At 32.5% G+C, this 24,395-nt stretch overlaps 1 protein-coding gene across 2 annotated transcripts in view; it reads left to right on the top strand.

The window, feature by feature from the left end:
• TBCK (TBC1 domain containing kinase) overlaps positions 1-24,395 on the top strand; it is a 230,316-nt gene that overhangs the window by 64,270 nt on the left and 141,651 nt on the right. For both annotated transcript variants that reach the window (XM_049630974.1, XM_049630972.1), the window contains exons 4-7: positions 7,596-7,710; positions 9,695-9,768; positions 16,979-17,120; positions 22,486-22,546. In XM_049630974.1, coding sequence (XP_049486931.1) covers positions 7,596-7,710; positions 9,695-9,768; positions 16,979-17,120; positions 22,486-22,546 — 392 coding nt within the window. The remainder of the gene's footprint in view (positions 1-7,595; positions 7,711-9,694; positions 9,769-16,978; positions 17,121-22,485; positions 22,547-24,395) is intronic.

Genomic DNA, 24,395 nt, shown 5'->3' with positions numbered 1-24,395 from the left:
CATTGTGAAGTAAGTTATTTCCTTTCTGAATTCTAAAACTTTTTTTTTCTTTAGAAAAAATATGCTCTGTTAAATAGTGTGGCATTTTTAGCAAAATGTTAAAATTTAGTGACAAGTGGCAAGTTGTAAGCCAAGGACATTAACTCCCCACTGAAAATGACCCTCTCCAAATTCTAGAATTATAAACCAGTGAACCATTGAAAAATTATATACTACTTGAGTTCTTTTTTCTTGGAGTTACAGAAAGAGACTTTAGGATGAAGATAACAGGAGTACACAGTTGTATTATTTTCTGAACATTAGTCATTAGTATGATATCATTCCTCTTCATTTCTTAAATCACACAGTAGCTAACTAATTTTCATTTGTGTTTATTCTCCCTTAACATTTCACTTCAGGCTGATACCAAGTAAGAAATGTTTTAGACCAAAAGGAAAATTTCTGTGGGAGTGATCAGGTTTTATAAGGTGAAAGAACATCTTGAACTCATAGAATCCAGAAGTGTGTTTCCTCCCTTGGTTTGCTGACAGTATGGGTATTTTGGCTTGTGGAGTGGCCCTTAGAAATATCATGGATTATGGATCAGAGGAAATAGCATGTGTGGTTTTAGTTACCACCTATTATGAATGACTTCCAAATCTATCCCAGCAACCCTGACCTCTCACTTTCTTTCTTGGCCTCTATTTCTTGCAATCTGAATAACATCGCTTGTTGGAAACATTACAAATACCAAAAAGGAACTGATGGTTTGAAGCTGATAGGAATGTGTCCTTATTTTATTTTCTTTTTTAACATCTTTATTGAGGTATAATTGATACCCAAGAAGACTGAAATGTACATATTTGAGTTTGACTTTATGAATGCACTTGTGAAACCATCACTGCAATCAAGGTAATAGATATACTCATCACTGCTAAAAGTTTCCTTGTGTCCTTTTTATTTTTGTGTGTGATAAGAACACTTATAATGAGATCTACCCTACTAATAAAATTTTAAGTGGGCAATACAGTATTGTTAACTACAGGCATTATGTTGTATGGCAGATCTCTTTGGCATGGAACTTATCTTGCACAACTGAAACTTTAAATCAATTGATTTTCCTCTCTCCCCAGTCCCTGGTAACCATTTTCTTCTCTTCCCCAGTCCCTTGTAACCATTGTTCCATTCTCTGCTTCTATAAATTTGACTATTTTTTATATTTTACATAAGTGGGATCAGGCAGTATTTGTCCTTCTGTGGCCAGCTTATTTCACTTAGCATAATGTCCTCCAGATTTATCCATATTGTTGCAAATGGCAGGGTTTTCTTTCTTTCAAAAAAAACCCTCTTAAGTCAGCTTATGAGAAATCTACTTCTTATAAATGAGATTGACACTGTTGATCCATTGCGAGTGTAATATACTTTTTTGAGCTGTTATTTAATTAATGGTTAATTAATTAATTAATTAAGAATTTAATCTTGTTATCTGCACCCTCTTGCACCATCATGGATGTCATTGAATATATTTATTGAACACCTACCTTATAGTTACTGTGATAGATATAGGGATTGCAAGTTGAATAAGCTAGTACCTGCCTCAGGGTACAGTGAGAGAGACAAACCTATATAGAAATTATTACCATAGCATTAATAAGCTCTTCAACTATGTACTGTCAGAATACAGAGAAGTCCAATTCTCCCAGGGGTAGAGCCATCAGATGAGAAGCCATGAAGAATTCTATCCCCCACCCCCCAAAAGAGTTGAAGTGACAGAATAGATCTAGAATAAAAGAAGGATGTCAAAACAGGGCTGGTTGAGATAACAGGAGGCTTAGAAAACAAGGGTCTCAAGGACTTAATGAGATTAAAACGCAGGTCCTCAGAGAAGTATAAGAAATTGTGGTTGAAAATCAGAATGTTTTAAGTAAATAGAGGTTGAACAACGTCTCATTGTGACAAACAATCTGTATTTGGCAATATTGGCTGGAATTAGATGAAAATCTGTGGCTATGTACATGTGAAGCAAGCCAATCCTTATAGATATTAAACCCATGATCTTGGCCTCAGTATGTTTTAATCTGGTAAGCTAAACAGCTATAAATAATCTAGGGATGATTGAATCAGAAACACAGTGTAAACTTCCTTTGAAATACATCTGGAAAGGGATAAACAAGTATACTTAGTATTGTACTAACCTAGTAGTTTTGGAATTCATTAAGCCATGTTCGCAATTCAGACACAACCAAGTTGACTCATGCCTAGAAGTTATTGTCAGTTGTTATTGCTTGTGATGGTGATGGTGGTAGTGACTTTTTTTTCTTTTTAAATTTTAATCTTACTTTCTCAAGATTTATTTTTGTAGACCTGCTTTGGTCTCACCAATGTAATAAATAGACGTTCATGTTTTCTTTCTCTTATAAGACAGAAGAAAAGGATGACTCTCATCTGCTAACTTAATTGAATTATAGTTGTAATGAAATGCTGTGAATTCAATTGTATTAAAATTATTAGTTTATAAATCTGTCTTTACAGCTATACTGCAGGTTTCTTGATTGTAGAGATCAGTTCTTTCTCTTGAGATCCATGGAACCTAAAAACACAGTGGTATAAAAAAAAAAAAAAAAACAGTACCAAGCAGCTAATGGCCACTTAATTGATGCGTTTAAATATAAATGAAAGTATTTTAAAATGTCACTTTGCTTTATTAAAAACTATTAATCATTATTTTGAAAGCTACCTTTTTGGCCATATCTATGTTTTTATAATCACCAAAGATTCTTATGCTCATTAAACTTCTCAGGGTGTCAAGGATAATGGTAACAAAGTAAATGCTACTCTTCTAATCTCTGGAATTAGCAGTAGTAACTGAAAATTTCAAAAGGAAGAGGATCTTTTATAATTTGAAGTTTGATTTACATTTTCTAGATTAGTGATGGATTTCTTTATTAACAAGATTCTGACTTGGGAACTGTAAAGGATGAAGTCCTTTTATCCCCTGCCAACATCTGTGTGTGTGTGTGTGTGTGTGTGTGTGTGTGTGTGTGAGACAGAGAGACAGAGAGACAGAGAGAGAATCCCACTCTCTTAATCTTAACTCCTTCTGGAGCCCATTTTCAGTTAACTGTGACATGCTATTACTATACATATGACTTTTTATTTTGCTGTTGCATTATAATTGCATTAGCTACTTCAAAATAATTATTTTAGAAGACTTCATCATCTAAATTATTGGCAGTATTAGAGAATATAGCTTTAAAAACAAGTAAATATACAGAATTTCACAAATACTGATTCTATTGTCTCATTATAGAAAATAACACTATCTTTTTCTTCTCCTTTATACTTGTATTTTAAAATAAATTTAAAAATTAAATCCTACGATAGGGCAGAAAACCAAATCTGATTTACTCTGATTTAGAAGAGTACTGAGTCCATTAGCTATAATACTCTCAAGTAATAGCTAAGGAAAGGTATGTCATGAGCTTCAGTTTTATATGTTTGAATATTTAAAAATTATTTCAGCATATATGCTCATCAACTCTATAATAGCATGAATGTGCTTTTTGACATGGAAATATTTTCCAATTATATTTTATAATCAGCAAAAACAAGTTGTCAAAATAGAACATGTAGTCTTCTCTGTTCAGCTGTTTGAGAACTGGTTTAATGGAAAAATCACTTTAAAGGTTTGGTTTTAATTTCTTAAGGAAGGCATCTATATTGAAGTAGTGTGCAACTGAGGTCCTCTAGTGTCACAGCTGAATATGGCATCAGCTTTTAAGATTTTGTGAATTATGTGTGTGCATGTTGGAGAAAAGGAGAACGAGGACAAGACAGATTACTATGGTAAACATGACTTATAGAGTCAAATGAGTTTGGAAAATTAAGTTCTTATCTTTTATTTGTTAGTCAATGTCAAGGAAAATTTTTCTTTATTTTTAAAATGAGACAGGTCTGCATTCTTTCACATGCACATATTTACCAGTATCACTATAGTTGTTTTAAAGTTCAGAATCTTTTCCTTTACAAAGTTAGTTTCTTTTTTGAGGCTGTTTAGGAAAACTCTTGTTACTTTCAAATTGTTTTTGTTTCACACATTTCCTATTTGCTTGAGTAGCTGTTGTGGCACTTTAATATGGGGGAAACTGCTTGATAAAGAGAAATCGTTTAAATAAGTGGGTTTTTTTTTTGTTTGTTTGTTTTGTTTTGTTTTTTTTTTTTTTGAGAGAGAGAGCACGGGAGCAAGCAGGGGAAGGGCAGAAGAAGAGGGAGAGAGAAAATCTTAAGCAGGCTCCACACTCAGCTCAGAGTCAGGGCTTGGGGATGACCTTGAGATCATGACCTAAGCCAAAATCAAGAGTCAGATGCTTAACCTACTGAGTCTCAAATAAGCATTCCTTATAAATAGCAACTTTTATTATTTCTTTTTTTACATACTTTATGAAGAATGTCAGTTTATTGCTTTGTTTTAAAGTATGGCTGGCAACTAAGGATTACCAGACATTTGAGGAAAAAATAGTCTGCGAGAAAGAAAGCCAAGGGAAGTGGGGGAAAAAAAAGCAAATAAAAAAAAAAAAAAAACCAGAGACAACCCAGAGAAAATAAAGATAACACCCTTCTTTTCCTCTTAATTATTAACAGAATTCTAATAACTATCTTCAGAGAGATTCAAAAGAATAATGTATCCATAATCAAAAGAAAAGGATCTATTAAAGAACAACTAGAGAACAGAGCAAAGACCTTGGAAATTAAATAGTAGAAGAGATAGGACTAACGGCCAGACTCATAGTAAATAAAACAGAAAGTTGATCTCAAGAATAGATGTAATTGTCACCTGCCCTCTAAGAGTTCTAACTAAAAGATATAGTAGAGGGAGAAAACAAAGACATAACAAATAAACTTTTCCTTGTTAATTCTCCTGCTAATGGAACATTTGAGTCTTCAGGTTAAAAGCCACACCTATTGCTTACTAACATAAATGCACAAATGCCCATAGTCTAGATATACTGGACTAAAATTGTAAAAGTCTAAGGATAAAGTGAAAAAGAATCCCAAGCTTCCAGAGGGGAATAACAAGGTGTCTACAAAGAAATTAGATTGATATTGGACTTCTTACTATTAATAAAGGACAATAGAGAAATCTTTTGCCAAGTTTAAAGGCAAGAATAAGACATTTTAAGACCATGCTTTAAAATTTCCTACTCATGCCACCCTTATGAATAATTTTCTCATGGATGTATTCTAACTAAATAAAAATGTAAATACAAAATGAGTAAGAAGTATAAAAATGATGATAGCTGATGATAACCTTCATAATAGAGGTATAATTATGAAATTATAGTATCCATCAAATCCTGATGACTTGATACATTTTCTCTTGAGAGCTAGGGGTTAAGTGGCTTAGGAGTATATTGTTTTCTTAGTTCTACAATGAATATTTACTAATCATAGTATAGCAATGTGACAACCATTTCCCATCTGTCTCAGAGTGAAAGCCAAAGGCTTTACAATGGCCTAAATAGCCTTACATGATCTGGCTCCTTGCTATGTCTCTGCCCTCATCTCCTAACACCTTGCCCTTTGCTCTCTCTACCGCATGCACAGTGGCTTTGTTGCACTTTTTGAACTACTATGCAATCTTCCAGTTCAGGACTTGCTTACTGTGCCCTCTGCCTGAATCACGTATTTCCCAGAGAGCTACATGTCTTTTTCACTTCCTTTAGATTTCTGCACAAATGTCATCTTAGTGATGCCTTCCTTGATCTTCCTTCTCTACATGTAATAGCAACCTGCTATCCCACATTCTCTCTTCCTTTTCCTCCTTAGCACGTAATTACTATGTATCATATATTTACTTGTTTATTTGTTTAGCCTGCAAGAAAGGAATGTAGATTTCTTTTGTTTCATCTATAAAATTCGATAATTTAAAAATAATATAACTAATAAAAATCAGGAGTTGGGAAAGGAAAATGGGAATGTTGTAAAAGTATATTAATTATATCATCTTGCATAGCAAAGACTTAATAATGTTAACTAAAATCTAACCAGCAGAATTGAAAACAGAAGTTGCTAAGGGTGGATACCTCTGGAAAGTCAGACTAGGATGAGAGGAAAGGGATTTTAGCTTTTCATGTCTTGCTCTTTCTTATGGATTTAATTTGGAGGAGGGAGTCATATTACAAATATTTTTTGGAAAATTTTCTTCAGCTTACTTTTTTAACATCAGGTTTATTGAGCTGTAATTTACATATTTTAAAATATAACTTTTTTAGTGTACAGGTCAGTCAATTTGACAAACTCAGTAGTGTAATCATCATCAAAATCAAGAACATAACAGTTCTGTCAGGTAAATTTTCCACATATTCTCTTGCAGTCAACCCGTCCCTCTAAGCAAGCCCATGATAATCAGTGATCTGTTATTCCATCTTTTTACTTTAATGTATACCTTTTATTTAATGTGGGTTCCTTATAGCCTGAATATAATTGAGGCTTAATTCCTATGTAATCTGACAATTTTTATCTTTCAGTTTAGATGTTTGCATTTACATTTAATATGATGTTTGATACATCCTAATTAAAGTCTGTTATTTTCTAATTGTTCCATTTGTTCTTTGTTCTTTTTTTCCTTTTATTCTACCAGCTTTGAGGTTGACTATTTTTTTTATTTATCTTTACTGTTGACTTATTTATACCTTTTTAAAAAAATAGTTTTAGTGATTACCTGTAGATATTAATTTAATTTTTAAAAGTCTAATTTAAAATGTCAGGGGCACCTGACTGGCTCAGTTGGTAGAGCATGTAACTTATCTTGGAGTTGGGAGTTTGAGCCCATGTTGAATGTAGAGATTATTTACAAAAAAACAAAAATCTTTAAAAAAAAAAAAGCATAAACCAATTAAGATAGATAGATAGATAGATAAAATGTCAAAAAATGAGTAGAAAAGAAATCTATACAAAAATGTTAATATTGATAGTTTGGGGGATTGGGTTTGAATTAGTCTTTCCCACTTTCCTTATATCATCCCTCACTTCCCATGTTAATGGTTCTTGATTAAAAAAAAAAATGGAAAGAGATGGAAAAAGAGAGAAACTGGGCATTCCACTGGAAGATGGCTTAGGAAGAATTAAAGAGAAATGTTTGATAAATTGTCAATTGCTGGGGGTTGTTTTGTGGATATGGAAGGTAACCTCGTGTCCATCTACCATAAAATATATTTTAGCTATTTTTCAGGAACTTAGGTATTTTGTCTTGAGCAGGAAAGGTGGTTTTCACTGACTTAGTTCTGCCTTATGTTTGAAACTTCCCAGATAATTTGGCAAAGACAAACCTGTAGAAGGTTAATTGTGCATCGCCAAAATTCAAACTCCCTCCCTGCTGTTACACTTAGAAAACTGTAGGATCTTTGCCAGATCAATTCTGTTGTAATCATAAAATCCAAAATATGTATGTAGTGGATATTTTATAAAATTTATAGATCGTATTTTCTCTGAATAGAAGAGGAATAATAAAAATACAACTCTTTAAATTTTTATAATGTCATTTCATTCTTTAAAACAGGTTCTGTATCTGCTTTGTAATTGTATCTATTGATCTGTGACTTTCTTTTTCTTTGTAGCTACTCAAAGGTTTTGTGCATAGCATTTGAGGTACTTCAGGGTTTGCAGTATATGAACAAACATGGTATAGTACACCGGGCACTTTCTCCTCATAATATTCTTTTGGACCGAAAGGTAATTGTCAAATAATAAATTAAGTAACAAATATTTTATTTGTTAGTTGTGGTTGGAAGCTACTGAAATCAGACCCACTCTATCAGAGGGTCTTTAGAATACAAATATGTTTTAATAATACTCATAATGAAATGGCTGTATGAAAGTGATATACTTGTGGCAGTTAGGAAAAAAACAACTACCTTTATGGGGCACCTGGGTGGCTCAGTCAATTAAGTGTCCAACTTCAGCTCAGGTCATGATCTTGGAGTTTGTGAGTTCTAGCCCCACATCGAGTTCTCCACTGTCAGCACAGAGCCTACTTCAGATCCTCTGTCGCCCCCTCTCTGCCCTTCCTGTCCCCCCTCTCAAAAATAAATAAACAATAAAAAAAAACTATCTTTAAATTTTTTAAGTCCATGTGTTTTTTTCACATGCATTATTCCTTTTTCCTCAAGATTCATTTTCTAACTTCATGTTTTGTTTTTCCTTTCATTCACTTTCTGAAAGGTATACATTATAGCTTCCCAGTCCACTCCTCTGAATTTGCTTTCATTTTTAAAAAATGTTTATTTATTTTGAGAGAGAGACAGAGAGAGAGAGAGAGAGCACACGCATGCGTACATGGGAGGAGCAGAGAGAGAGGGATAGAGAGAATCCCAGGCAGGCTCCCTTCTTTCAGCACAGAGCTGGATGACATGGGCTCAATCTCATGGATCGTGAGATCATGTCCTGCTCTGGAATCAAAAGTTGGTCACTTAACCGACTAAGCCATCCAGGCACCCCTGAATTTGCTTTCATTTAAAGAAAGCTCTATTGACACAGAGTATTTTTCTGATAGTACAACTGTTTTGCATTTTCTCCTGTTTATTATTCTTCCTCCCTATTTTTTCTTCTTTTTTTTTATTCCCCATTATCTTCTTTATTTACCAACTGTTCATACCTAGTTTCCTTTTTTATTGGAGTACCACTTCTTTACTTGGAAATCTTATGGGTGATTAATAAGAAGCAAGTCAACCTCTGTAAGAGGATTATGGGTAGCAAAATGGTATATTTTCAGGAATAATCATACTTTCATTTTTTCATAAGGATTTAAAATAGCTTTGAAAGAAGTTTGTCTTGGGAATTATTTTTTATATTAGAAGGATTATTATTTTCCTCTGATTCTTTTCTAGACTTTTAATACAATTATGCTATGGTATTAAAAATCATAAAAGCTAAAATGGCACTCATTCATTTCATATTTATGGCAGTAGAGTATATAACCAATCTGGGTTGTTTTGAGATATAAATGTTTTGTAATGCTGAGAAGTAAAGTTCTTGAGAAAAAGAAAAAAAAAATTTAAATCAACTTAATGTGTTTTAAAGTCTTAAATATCTAAAAGGAGGAAAACTTAAGAGACTTACAAAATTTATATTTGTCTTTTATTAAGAATCTCTCGTGATAATTATGTCTTTTTCAAACAATATAAATGATTGTTGGAAATCTAGCAGATTCACTAATATCTTCATGATTTGGTAACTAATATTTTCAAGTTAAGAATTCCCATGTCAGGGTTAAATTTATGACATTATGAATGGACTTGGAACTCCTTGAAAAAAAAAAATTTATCTTGTGAAAATTACCAAAAATGTTCCAAGCAGGGATTCAATACAAATGAGAACATTTCTGCTTTTTTTGTTTTGTCAACATATCTGGAAAATTTTTATATTTTTATAAAAATATAAATTTAATTTTTTAAGTGCTGTTTTGAGATCTATATACAAGTAATATATATGTGTATATCTATACATACATGTATGCATATACATATACATATATTTGTAATGAGTATAAAGCAGGCTTCACACATTGGCAAATAGTTTTTATTATAGTTATGATAAAATACAATTTTTTCTTAATGTACCTCACTAATGGTGATTTCCTTACTTATGATACATAATGATAATTTTTCCTACTAATAATATTAAAATATTTAATAATGTTTTATTATTATTATTGTAGGGACATGTTAAATTGGCTAAATTTGGACTTTATCACATGACAGCTCATGGTGACGATGTTGATTTCCCAATTGGGTGAGGATATGTTTTCTTTTCTTCTGAGTTGTGTCTTAAACTTTGTAATATTTGATGAAATGTGTATTCTGTTAATGGTGATACTGCTTTCTAATAAAAAACTAGCTTTTCTTTATTAACATATTTTTATCTTCCATATACTTTTAAAAGAGTAGACAATGAGTTTTTCCCAGTATCCAAAATATATCTGATGTTGATATTTCATTGAATTGTCAGAGGCTAATGGACTATTGACCTTCTTTACCTTTTAATGCTTGCTAATTAATTTTATTTCATCCAGAATTAGGTAAAATTAAGGCAAGAAGGCTGGCCAGATTCTCACTTAATGTGTGTTCCTTAAAAGACTGAGAAAAATTGTTCTCATATTATTTTCTACTGTTTCTAAGTTTAATTCCTTGTTCTCTAAGATATAATTGCATGTTAAGACTCAAACTGAGTCATTGTAGGTATCAGAGGTAATAGGGTAGAAAGTCTGTGTTTAAGTTTGGAGAGGTTTATTTGATCACTTCTGATAGAATTTTAATTTATGTTGGCCTCCAAGAAAGGAAAGTTTATTTTATCCTGTTCTCAACTAAATGCTTGTGATACAGATTTTGTGTTATATTTATTGTGTGGTTGCTTTTTAGACATTTTAATAATATAATTCTTTTATTTTTTGAGTGTTTAGTTTTCACATTATTTTCAATACATAGAAGTTTCAAAATAGTACAAAGAATCACTCTATTGCCCTCACTTAGGTTTCCCAAAGATTAACATTTCACTACTCTTGTTTTCTCTCTTTCTTTTTTCTTACACGTATATGTGTATGTTCATATAAGTACTTTTTGTATCATTTAAGAGCAATTAATGCATATGATGGCCTTTTAGCCCTAAATACTTCAGTTTGTATTTCTTAAAAAAGGAATTTTCTTACATAACCACAAAACAAGTATCAAAACAAGGAAATTAAAATTAACATAATAGTGTTATCTAATCTAGATATTTTGACCATAATGTTCGGTTGCTTTGTGATTTTTTTAATAGTGCCCATTTGCATTTTGCTCTTTGGGCTCTCTCAAATCAGTTTTGTCACTCCATTACCAAGAATTATGGTTTGGAGTCATGGCGTGTGTTTCTGCAGGAGAACATTGCTTTAATTAGATGTTTAAAAAAAGGGATTCATTTATAATTTATCCTTTTATCTTTATAAAGTAAATTGTAAGTTTCTACCTAAAATTTTTGTTAGTTAGACCATAGCTAATAATCTTAAAATAAATTGCTTAGTCATTCCTTCTTTATTTATTAAGACAACATTTATTGAGCACCTTCTCTTCTGGCTGCTGGATGTGCAAAAATGGATAAGGTAGGTTCTTGTCCTCAAGAGGCTCATTGTTTAATGGGAAAATGTCCTCTTTTGGTGGCCTATTTATAGTAAGGTACAATAAATTAATCATATAGTTTTGTATACCAAAACTTGTGGTCATAGGAAACAAGCAATTGTTTTCCAAGCATGAAAACTATCTTATAAAAATAGCCTACATTTTATTTGTTTAAAAAAAAAAAACCCTTTGAATGTAATAAGAATAAGTCCACAATAAAGCCCTAATGTCTTCTTTCCTATGTGATAATTTCCTTTTGAAGTACCTTTTAGGGAGCAATAGTCTGATAGGAAGTATGTGATTGCTGCTGCTGCTTCATGTTGTCTAGATCAATCTGTGTGAGAGAAGAACTCCAAAAACACAATGTAAACAAAAATTACTTTAATTTTTTACCTTTTACTGAAAGGTGCTTTATTTAGTGATGAATAGAAGAAAGGAAGTGACTTTTTGTAAAGCACACCAAGCATGTTGAAGAACCACATTTGAATTTAAAATGCTTGGGTAGAATGGTCTTGTGTGCCATTTGTTCTGGTTTACTTTGAAGTCTTGAACCCAAAGGGTCTGACCAGAAAGTATCAAAGAGCAAAATGTGAAACATTAGCCAGGAAAAATAAAGTGATCAAACAGCTAAGGCATGAAAGAAAATATTTACACCAGAAGAAGCTTGCCGTTGATTCAAAAGACAAATATTGAGGAACAACAAAGTAAAATGTTAACATCTGTTTCAGAATATTGTAAAGAGTTAGAAATTGGACATTCATTTCAGTTGGCCAGTAGCTTAATACCTTGTTAAAACATCAAACAGATGATGAAAGCCACTTTTGTTTACCTCACTAGTCATACTTAAGGCAGAGTGCTGTTAATTTTCTTTGAGTGTTGAAATGCTGTGCTAAAGAAGAGACACTTGTTAAAAGAAGAGTGTCTACATTTAAAACCAATCCTAGGGTTTATTATTTTTATTAATTAGTTTATTTCTTGATTTGAAGGGAAATTCAAATTTTTGGAGCAAGCATCACCTCTATGCTTCTAGAGATTACCGGTTGGAAGTTTTAGGTATAATGATTTACCCATAGCATTGCTTGATTTTTAACTACCCACAGCATTATTTTTGGATAAGATATGCTGGAAATCAGGATTAAAAATAAACAGTTTGCCTTCCAGATGTATTATGGTGATGATGATTAGAAATACAGTGTTGTATTTGCGTCATATTTTCCATTTTTATAAAAACATCTTTAGGTACTCACTAATATTTATAACAGTTTGGTGAGGTAGACATTATTATTCCTATTTTCAGATTAAGAAACCACAGTTCTATGTAGAACTGAAACTGGAATACAGGTATTATAATAATACCAAAGACATACTTCTTCCACTAGGCTGCAATTGTTTCCAGAGATGTCATTTAGAAGAGCAATATGATCACGTTAGGGTAAAATAACGTAATAGATATTTGTACATGAGAGAAATATATGAGCAAATTAAAGGTGGATATTAGTAGCATCATCGTCATCATCATTGTATTAAAATGGAAATTTAAAAACCTAATTTACCCAATTGAATTTAAGGTATATTCTCTGATTTAATTGACTTATATTTTACATGTCTGTTAAGTACTGGCCATCATAGTGTGAGGAGGTGGCTATAGACTAACACAGGAAGAGAAATGGAACTAATATTTGAGTGTCTACATTGCATATATTACATAGATGTTCCATATACTTATACATTTTTATTGTAGTCATTATTGCAGGGTGCCATAATAATCTAATATCCTAGAATTGAAAAGGCCAGATAATTGTGCTCATGACTAAGTCTGATGATAAATGAAGAAAGGGTATGCACCTATCCAATAAGTAGGGCAGAATTCTACTCATTTTCATTTCTAAAGCTGTTTGTGTTTCTTTTAAAAAAAAATATTTTTTTTCTTTTGAGAGAGAGAGATGGAGGGGCTGGGGAGGGACAGAGAGAGGGAGACACAGAATCTGAAGCAGGTTCCAAGCTCTGAGCTGTCAGCAGAGCCCAACGTGGGGCTTGAACTCACAGACCACAAGATGATGACCTGAGCTGAAGTCAGACACTTAACCAACTGAGCCACCCAGAAGACCCTGTTTTTGTTTCTTTTGTTTATAGGCAGTAAGATTTAAATTTAGTACTTCTCAATATATCTGAAACTTATGTACTGTCTGCTTTTTAAATCACCTGTAAAGGGGCATCTGGGTGCTTCAGTCAGTTAGGTGTCCAACTCTTGATTTTGGCTGAGGTCATGATCTCATGGTTTGTGAGATCAAGCTCCACCTCGGGCTCTGTACTGTCACTGCAGAGTCTGCTTGGGATTCTCTCTCTTGCTTTCTCTCTGCCCCTCCCCTGTTCACACACACGCATCCTCACTCCCACTCTCAAAATAAACAAACTTTTAAAAACTTGTCTGTAAGGTATTCTTAATGGACATTTTTTAAAGGAAATGTTATTTTTTTAGCACAAATTAACTGAGCATATCTTACATTTAAAATGTGTTGGTAGTTGCAGAGGATTTATAAAAGTGAATATGATACACAGATGCCCTCAAATTGTGGTTTTTTTGAAGGAGGGTAAATTTTTGTTTACTAAGTATTATAAACATAGAAAAAAACAAAACATAAAAATGGGTAGTATTACATATTGTGTATAGTCCATTACATACATATGAAACAAGTAAAATGAGTATCTTATAGTCATTAGAGAACCATAAAGATACAGATAAAATATCATGGGGATTCACTGAGAGAAGAAATAATTTCCATCTCAGCAAATCAACTTAAGGTTTTATGGAATTATTCATAAAATGAATTCGTTAGAAAATTAAAGTTAGAAGTTTGACACATTTTATAGAGTATACTGTTTATAAAGGCTTTGTCTGTTTTTAAATGTTTTATTTATTTTTGTGAGAGAGAGAAAGCACAAGTGGGAGAGACAGAGAAACTGAAGTGGGCTCTGTGCTGACCACAGAGAGCGGATATGGGGCTCAAACTCAGGAACACGAGATCATGACCTGAGCCAAAGTTGGATGCTCAACCACTCAACCAACTGAGCCACCCTGGAGTTCTAAGGCTTTGTCTTTTTTATTAAATAAAATGGCTTACATTTTTGAGTTTAGAAGACAGAAGGTAGGTATTTTAGTCTGATAGGAAGATATTTTACACAATAATATGATTTTCTTACCAATTCCTTATATTTGCTGTTGAATTTCCTGCTAAAACTTTTCCTGTACTTGGGGCATCTGGGTGGCTCAGTTGGTCAAGTGTCTGATTCTTAATTTTAGCTCAGGTCATGATCTCATGGTTTGTGGGTTTGAGCCCCACATTGGGCTCTGCATTGACAGTGCAGAGTCTGCTTGGGATTCTTTCTCTCCCTCTCTCTCTCTCTCTCTCTCTCTCCCTCCCTCCCTCCCTCCCTCCCTAAATATTCAGATGGCTTAGGAAATCTATAAACATAATTTAATAGAGTATATATCAGTAATAATATATCAGAAGTAAAATTCAGTCATTTCTCTGGATTCTTACAAACATCTGATAGATTTAACATCATAACATTTTCATTAAATTTTTTTCTTAATAAAAAAGAACTATGTGAATACTTCCTTAATGTAGTGAAAATCATCCATTTATCTATATCTGCCTGTTATTAGAAAGAGAGACTGATCTCAACCCAAAGTTTTCAGGTCTTAAACAAAATATTTATTAACACCACTGTCATTTGACAATGTATTCCTGGTACTAATGAATGTAGTTGCACAAGGAAAAGAAATCAGATAAATATCAACAATGGAAAGAAGGTAAAATTATTATTTCTCAGTGAAATTACTAGAAACAAAAGTTCTAGGAATGCAAGGTTGGTTAAACATCAGGGAATCAATGTATTTAAACTCATTAGCATATAAATGAAAAGAATCATATGTTCTGTTTGTAATAAATACAGAAGAGGTATTCAAAACTTTTCAAAATTTATTCATGGTTAACACCAATAGAAATTTTTGTGCTAAGAGCTATAATGATAGAAAGGAGGAAACAAAACTGTTACTTTAAACAAATCAGGTAAGCACAACTGATTTGATTATCTACAAGACTACTCAAAAGAATTCTCCCATAAAAGATGAGGGTTTAGTGAGGTTGTAGATATAAAATTAATACAAAGAAATTACTTACAAATCAGCAAAATATATACAATACCTGATAAGAAACTAATCAGGTATGTTTAATATCTCTGTGAAAGAAACATAAATCCTTTTTAAAAGACATTACAAAAGGCCAAAGTAAATATAGAGATATCGTGTTCATAGAGTGTTAGGGTCAGTATCAGAAAGATGCCAATTCTTCCCACCCTGTTCTACATTTGATCTAATTTCAATGAAAATTCCAGCTCTGTGTGTGTGTGTGTGTGTGTGTGTGTGTGTGTGTTTTAGAGAGAAACCTTGACAAGATAGTTTTATATATATGTAAAACTATATATATAATTATTTATATATGATATAAACATTAAGTTAATAATATTAATATATTATTATGATAATATTTAATTATTAATTAAGTTAATAATATAAATTATATGGGTCATTATTAAAAATATATAAATATATAAAAATTAAAAATAATTATAATAAGAATATAATATATATTATTTATATAATATACATTTATATATTATAAGTTAATATAAATAAGAACATTATTATATATTATTTATTAATTAAATTATATGCTATACACAATTATATTTATTAAATATTAAATTAATAATATAAATAATAACTATATTATAACAATATTATTTAATTGTTAAATTAATAGTATCAAACTATGATATAAATACTGTAAATATTAAATATAAAATTAAATAAAAGTACCTAGACATTCCTGCAGAGAAATTAAAAGATGTGTGTGTTTTGAGAGGATTTAATTTAGCAATATTGGCAATTATTTATGTAATGTTATAGAGTTAAAATAGTACAATGGTACAGTGTTAGGCAAGCTTACCAATGGAACAAAATAGGGAGCCAAGATGCATACCAACATGTATGTAGAGATTTTATTTGTGGTAGAAACTGGTACTATGGACTACTTGGGGGGAAATAGGGTATCAATAAATAGAGTAGATCTCAATTGATTATCTGTGTAGGAATGAAACTTCCAAAATGTCCTTCACAGTTTGGTCAAATAAATTAAGTGCATCAATACAATGAAATTTTTCAGTTTTCAAAGAGAATGAGGCAAATCTACACTTATTTTTATAGAATGATCTCTAAAATGAACTCTAAGTGGAAAAACAAAGGTGTGCAGAGTAGTGTGTATAGTATGCTGCCCCAAGGAACAGTGGTGATGGATGGTCAAGTTTATCTCTATATAAATATGTATGGGTGCCTGGAGTACAGAGAGTCTTACTTTTCAATGTATGTATTTTTAAAGATTTTGACATTCCGACTACTTAAAAGAATACATACTATTTTCAAAGATAAAATGTACTTTAAATAATAGGTATAGGGAGAAGACAGGTAGTAAGAAGGAAAGGAAAAACACCTGGAAACAGAATGCTGGAAGAAGGCATGTGTCAGAAAGAGAAGAAAACAAAGAGAACTACAGCTTCAGAGGGACATAGTAGCTTTAAAATTATTTGAGACTCATACATATTTTCTCTTGATTCTAGACATGAAGACCTGTATTAGACGGTTAGTTTAGAATTCTTCCTTGCAAAGTTTGTTAATTTATTTTCCCTGGACTTTTACTTAGATCCTACCATACTGATTGTAAAAATGTAATATTACTTTTACCCCTTTGTAGTTTGTAGTAATTGTTCATTTATTTAATGTATCATTTTAGGTATCCATCATACTTGGCACCCGAGGTAATTGCACAAGGAATTGTCAAAAGCACTGATCATATGCCAAGTGAAAAACCATTGCCTTCTGGCCCCAAATCAGATGTGTGGTCTCTTGGAATAATTTTATTTGAGCTTTCTGTGGTATGTATAAAGAAATATTAAACTAAAAAGAAATTGTATGCTTATTAGAATAAGTTTTTTGGATAGGAAAGCTACTTAACCATGATACATTTTTGCTTTCTGGATTGACTAGGTATGAGGGAAAAACACATAAATCTATTTGACTTGTTAAAAAATCCTGTTTGACAATTTATTTGCATATATTTTGGTATCTTTAGAAGTGTTTGTTTTGTACTTTTGCTAAATATGAAAAACTTACACCATACTAAGTGTAAAAAATTAAACAGTTCCAGAAATGTTTACTCTAAAGCTGCTTATACTCTTTGCATGCTCTCTCTCCATTCTGTGGTATTCTTTCTTCCCTAAATACCTTCTTGTCTCCTGTTCTCTTATATTTTCTAGAAGACTCACTTTGTAGTGGACTTATGTTTTATGAGACCTTTCCTAGATACCCTCTTTATTTATTAGGGCAAAGACTAAGCTGATATTAAAAAGAAAGAACTTAAAAATATAGTATCTTAGAGAACATAGGTGTTTTTCTGCCTCTTGTAACACTCCACATCATGCAGAAATCCAGAATTTGGCTCTGTCAATCTCAAATGTCTGGTTTCCAAAGCCGATTTCTTTATCACCATGTTTAGCCATAGGGAAGGAGAGGAGTGAGTTCATGGTACTGTCTTTAAGAAGATGATCTGGGTACCTGGGTGTCTCAGTCAATTGAGAATCCAGCTTTTGATTTGGGCTCAGGTCGTGATCTCATGGTTCATGAAATCAAGCCCTGCATTGGGCTCCGCACTGACAGTGCTGAGCCTGCTTGGGATTCTCCCTCTTCCCCTCTCTCTGTCCCTCTCCTGCTCATGTGCTTTCTCTCAAAATAAATAAATAAACATGAAAAATAATTTTTAAAAACAATGATCTAAAAGTGCAGGTATCAACTCTACTTTTCATTGGTGACAGTTTACTTAAGTGGCTACGTTATAGGTACAAGGGAGACTAAGAAATGTAGTCTTTAGCTGGACACATAAATATTGAGGAAGAAGATGAGAATGAATTTAGAGGGACAAAAAACAGCCTGTCATGGCCAAGATGAAAATAATTTTGGAGGAACAACTAACGATCTGTCAATCCTAGTTCCAAATAACTGCCAGCATTAGATCCTTATCTTCTTTGCTCTTCTATTATGACATGTGTCACATGTGCCTACTTTACTTGGACAATGAGATCTTTAGAAGCAGAAATTTGTCATCTATACTGTATAATTGTTGGAAAAATGAAATAATATATATATATAAAGTACTTAGTATAGTATGTTATATAGCAAATGGTCCCTGGATGTTATCTTTTATTATGATATTACAATATTTTATGATTAAGAAAAATATTTTATGATTAAAATCATAATATTCATAATAACATGGTAGTTTACCTGTTGGCACAGCTTTTTCTAAGGGAAAATACCAGATTTTCTGATTCTTTGCTATTCTATGTCTAGACCATTTTACTTTTCATTGGTATGAAATAATGATAAATCTCGTTGTTTAAAATCATAGCCTAGGGGCACCTGGGTGGCTCAGTTGGTTAAGCATCCGACTTCGGCTCAGGTCATGATCTCATGGTTCGTGAGTTTGAGCCCCGCATCAGGCTCTGTGCTGACAGCTCAGAGCCTGGAGTCTGCTTTGGATTCTGTGTCTCCCTCTCTCTGCCCCTTACCCACTCACACTCTGTCTCTCTCTCAAAAATAAATAAACATTAAAAAACTTTTTAAAAAGTCATAGCCTAAATGAAAAATCTTACTGAAATGTGAATGTGAAGTATATGGAAGTGTAAATTTGAAATGTACAACTTTTCCTTTTTATTATGTAACCTATATCTAAACTCTGTATTAATGATCAGGGTGTATGTCCTATGAGTAATTCAGTTCAACAAATGTAGATGAGTATGTACTGTGTGTACAGCATCATGACAAATGCAGCAAGAGATAAACTGTGTTTAAGACACATTGTCAAGAAGCTTATAATTTAATTCAAATCCATAAACTTAGAAGATAAACTCAGAAAAGCTATGTGAATTCCAAGAAAGGAAATATTCATTTCATAATAGGGACTTCATGACATTTTAAGTGATACTTAACGTTTACACAGTCTAGTTTTAGAATGGCATACTGAATATAAGCTTAAATCTTCCTACTTCATCAAAACTTTAGAATTGATATAAAATATTAAGATATAAATTAATAGCACACTAACAACTAAAAAGGGAACTTTTGGTATGCTAAAAATCCTAGGAAATAGATGAGAGGCTATACCAAAGCCGTTTTGCTAGGAAGCTTTTACCATATCACCAGAAAGGCAATACAGCCACTGTGCCACCCAGAAGTTTCCATAGTCCAAAAGATGTATGGGAAAATTTGTATTAAGAGGTGATAACATTTCTAAGAAATACCAAACACCTAAAACAATACATCTACAATATGATACATGCAATAAATACATACATCTACAATAAAAAAGAAACAACAAGAAGAATTTACACCATTGAAAGGACTTTAAAATAAATGTACACGTTTTTTAGGAGATAAAGAAAACAATGCCATTTGTGAAACAATTATAGAAACTCTGAGTCAAGAACATTTGCTGAAAAGAACAAGAACCAGTTAAGGGTTTTAAGGAAAAAAAATGTAACTATTGAAATAAAGAACTAAAGAGATGGATCATAAGAAACTAGACACACTGAACATAGAAGATGAAGCTGAGTAATTCTCCCAGAACATGTCACAAAGAAATAAGGAAGTTGAAAATATGAAAGAAATTTAAATTTTTTTTTAATGTTTATTTTTGAGACAGAGACAGAGCATGAACGGGGGAGGGTCAGAGAGACGGAGACACAGAATCTGAAACAGGCCCCAGGCTCTGAGCTGTCAGCACAGAGCCCAACACGGGGCTCAAACCCATGGACCGTGAGATCATGACCTGAGCCGAAGTCAGCCACTTAATCGACTGAGCCACCCAGGCGCCCAGTAGAAATTTTAAAAGACAGGGAAGATAGATCCAGATGTTCTAATAAGAAACCAAGACTAAAGCCCTTGGTTTCAAAGAACGCACTAATTACCTTGCAGGGAAAAAAAATCACAACATACAACAACAAAAAAAACAACAACAAATACCTTGAAATCATATACTCTACTTTTAGAATAACCAATAATGAAATAATGAGTAACATTTATGGAGAACTCTTCAAAATCAGGTACTTTTCTAATCTCTTTACATCTATTATTTTAGTCAATACTCACACCAGTCTTATAAAATTTAATTATTATCTTTAGTTTACAGATCAGGAAATTGAGGTACAAAGAAATTAAGCAACCTGTCCTAGTTACACAATAGTAAGCACTTGAGCAAATTTGTACCCATCAACTATATGCAAAGCTGTACTCTTAACTAACACACCAAGCTTCCTTCACTAAGCTCTGAAGTCTTTATCACTGTTAATGAGAAAATCTTCAAATGTGTCGGAGAGAAAAGACATACTACCTACCAAGAATGAGATTGGCATTAAACTTCTTAGTAGCTTGGAAGTAAGAAAGCAGTGGCATAAATGCCATCAAAGTGCTGAGAGAAGTAATTTGAATTTTGAATTCTTTAATTCACAAAATTAACATTCAGGAGTGGGAATGAAATAAAGGATATATACAAAAATTTGATAGCCATGAAGAAAAAAAACTACTGGTAGGGAAATAACATGAGTCAAAGTCTGTATGCCTGAACAGGCAGAGTGTGCTCACTGTATTGCAAGTAATCAAATTGAACTGCTTCGTGTGTGTGCGTGTGTGTGTGTGTGTATGTGTGTGTGTGTGTGTGTGTGTATGTTCATCATACGTAGATAAATAGTAAGCACTTAGATTGAAAAGATATATTGGAGCCATATCCTAGAAGACTTTGAGTGCTGAATTGAGAAGTTTATATTTAGTTATATATGGTATGGAGGACCATTTAAAGTTTTTAAATAAGATATTGATAAAGTCAAACCTGAATATCTAGAAGATTAATAACATAGTAGTGTAAGAAATTGAGACAGGAATGGCAACTTTTTCTTTCAATGATCTCTCCACCTGTAGTTCTAATTTCATAAATGTTTAAGAAAGTTTTTGCTCTCTCTTTCTTAAAAAAGAAGTTTTTTTTTTTTCTCCACGTAAAGACCAAGGTATATTCTTAAGCCTTTTCTTCCTTTTTTAAAATGTTTAGTTGTTTATTTTGAGAGAGAGAGAGAGAGAGAGTGCACAAGCAGGGAAAGGGCAGAGAGAGAGGAGAGAGAGAATCCCAAGCAGGCTCCTCACTCAGCGCTGAGCCCAATGTGGGGTTCAATCTCATGACTGTGAGATCATGACCTGAGCTGAAATCAATAGTTGGATGTTCAACCAACTGAGCTACCCAGGCACCCTGTAAGCCTTTCCCTCTAAGTCTACTTAAAGAATCCTATAAGTTTAATTTGTTTATGATAAAGGAAACATAATTACCAACATTTATGAAGGCATTTCTGTGTGCAATAAATGCCAAGCACTTTTTCATACATTGTATAATCCTCATTGCAACCTGTGTATCATATACAGTTAATATTCCAGTTTTATAAATGAGAAAAGTAAAACTTAAAGTGGTTGAGTAATTTGCCCAAGTTATATAACTTGTGGTTGAAAGTCCAATTTGGCACACGAATGCTCAACACATAATTGTTGAAGTTTTAAGTGATTTCAGACTATGTCAAGCAGCAACCCCCAACCTCCCCTACCCCCCCCCCCCGCCAGAAGCTGACTAATAAGAAAACAACTAAAATACAATGTATGTGTCTTAAAATAAATGTACCAGGTGCTATGGGAGCACAAGGGATGGTTGTCTAATTCATTGTGGGAGGAAGGAATATCATGGAATGTTTCTTAATGGAGACAACAGATTACCTGGATTTCATATGATATATAAGTAAGAATTAGTTAGGTAAATGTAAGGATAATATGACTCTTTCCAAGGGGCCATTTTGGTCTCAAATGTAAGGATAATATGACTCTTTCCAAGGGGCCATTTGGAATCAAATAAGACTCCCTGTGTCCTGGAATCTCTCTAGACAACCAGGTATATGTAGGTCTCTAAAATGAGGAATGCTTGAGACCAAATAAGATTGTAATTGATCCTTAGATATGTGAAATGTTTAAATGTTAAACCAATGATTCTTCTTTAATGGAGCTAACTCTAAAATCTAAAAGTCAAAACCTCTGAAGAGAAAAAGAGGTACCTGAGAAAATCATTTTCAGCTCTGGGGAAAAAAAAAAATACCTTCCTGAAGAATGATGTAAATGTTAACACAAATTTCTTCAAATTTCTTTTCCTATTTTATTTAGGGAAGAAAATTATTTCAAAGCTTGGATATTTCTGAAAGACTAAAATTTTTGCTTACATTAGGTAAGTGTCTCACAATGGATTATTTTTCAAATATAAATATTATCTTTTGTGACTTTTAGTAAGCATACACAATAATGTGTTCTAAAATAGTGAATACAGTGAAATATCCTGACTTTTTAAATTTTCTAATGATCAGTGGTAAGCATTAACAGTACAAACTTAAGAAGTGCTTTCTGAAATATTTTAGTGTTTTCCTTATTCATTACGGAATTATAATGTAGATAGATATTATCTTAGCTTCGTGATCTAGCCAAGTAAACTAAGTTGTGAAATCAAAAAATGAGAATATAAAGTTATACTTCTCTGTAGCAGTTTACCTTCTGATAATATATCTTAAATTTTGAGCTTTCTGTTTGATGAATCATATGTGAATAATGACTGGGAAGAATGTTTATTTTTTCTTTTAACAAGCTCATTTATTTTACATGTATATTAGATCCTAATGTTTTAATTCAAGTTTACAAAAATTTATGTAATCTATTTTAGAGTGGAATAAATTAAGCATGTGTGGTAATAAAGGAGAGAAAAACAGTGATAGAGCACTTTATATGAAAGAGTGACAGATTGCTGTCCAGGTTAATAGGGTTTGTAAGTAAGAATATATATATAGAAAAGTGTTAATAAATATTGAATAATAATGAATTATAAATATAACTGCATTAAATTTTACCATATTTACAACATTTAATTTAAACAATTGATAATAAGACTATTAAAGAGTCTTAGAGATTTCTTAATATGGTCTACAAACTAAACTTATACTTTATTATTTTTTAATATATATTTAATGTTTATTTGTATTTTGAGAGAGAGCGGGAGCACACATGCAAATGGGGGAGGGGCAGAGAGAGAGGAAGAGAGAGAATCCCAAGCAGACTCCACCCTGACAGCATGGAGTCTGATGCAGGGCTGGATCCCACAAACTGAACTGTGAGATCATGACCTGAGTGAAATCAAGAGCCGGGCACTTAACTGACTGAGCCACTCAGGTGCCCTGAACTCTATTATTTATTTATTTTTTTTTAAGTCCAGTGTAGTTAACATACAGTGTTAAACTGTTTCAGGTATACAATATAGTGATTAAGCAATTCTGTATATTACTCAGTGCTCATCATGATAAATATACTCTTAATCCTTTTCCTCTGTTTTCATCTATCCTCCCACCTACCTCCCCTCTGGTAATTATCAGAGTTCAGTTCCCAGTTAATCTGATAGATAAGAAAAGCAGCATTAATTCCCCTCTGGGAACCATCAGTCTGTTCTCTATACTAAGAGTCTGTTTTGTTTTGTTTTACTTGTCTCTTTTTTTTCTTCATTTGTTTGGTTTCTTAAATTCTACATATGAGTGAAATCATGGTATTTGTCTTTCTCTGACTTGTTTCACATAGCATTGTATTCTCTAGATCCATCCACATTGTGGCAAATGGCAAGATTCCATTCTTTTTTATGGCTAATATTACATTGTGTATATATACACCACATCTTTGTTATCCATTCATTTATTGATGGACACTTGGGCTGCATCCATAATCTGACTCTTATAAATAATACCGCAATAAGTTAGGGCTGCATATATTTTTTTGAATTAGTGTTTTCATATTCTTTGGGTAAATACCCAATACTGGGATTACTAAATCATATGGTACTTTTATTTTTAATTTTCTGAGAAACCTTCATGCTGTTTTCCACAGTGGCTGTACCAGTTTGCATTGCACCAACAGTGCACAAGAGTTCCTTTTTTCCACATCTTTGCCAACACTTGTTGTTTCTTCTGATTTTGATTTTAGCCATTCTGCCTGGTATGCAGTAATACCTCATTGTGGTTTTGCTTTGTATTTCCCTGATAACA

This window comes from Panthera uncia, chromosome B1 (genome assembly GCF_023721935.1).
Source record: "Panthera uncia isolate 11264 chromosome B1, Puncia_PCG_1.0, whole genome shotgun sequence".
NCBI classification, from domain to species: domain Eukaryota; kingdom Metazoa; phylum Chordata; class Mammalia; order Carnivora; family Felidae; genus Panthera; species Panthera uncia.
The sequence above is the reverse complement of the archived record's forward strand: the minus strand, read 5'-3'. Positions and strand labels throughout refer to the sequence as shown.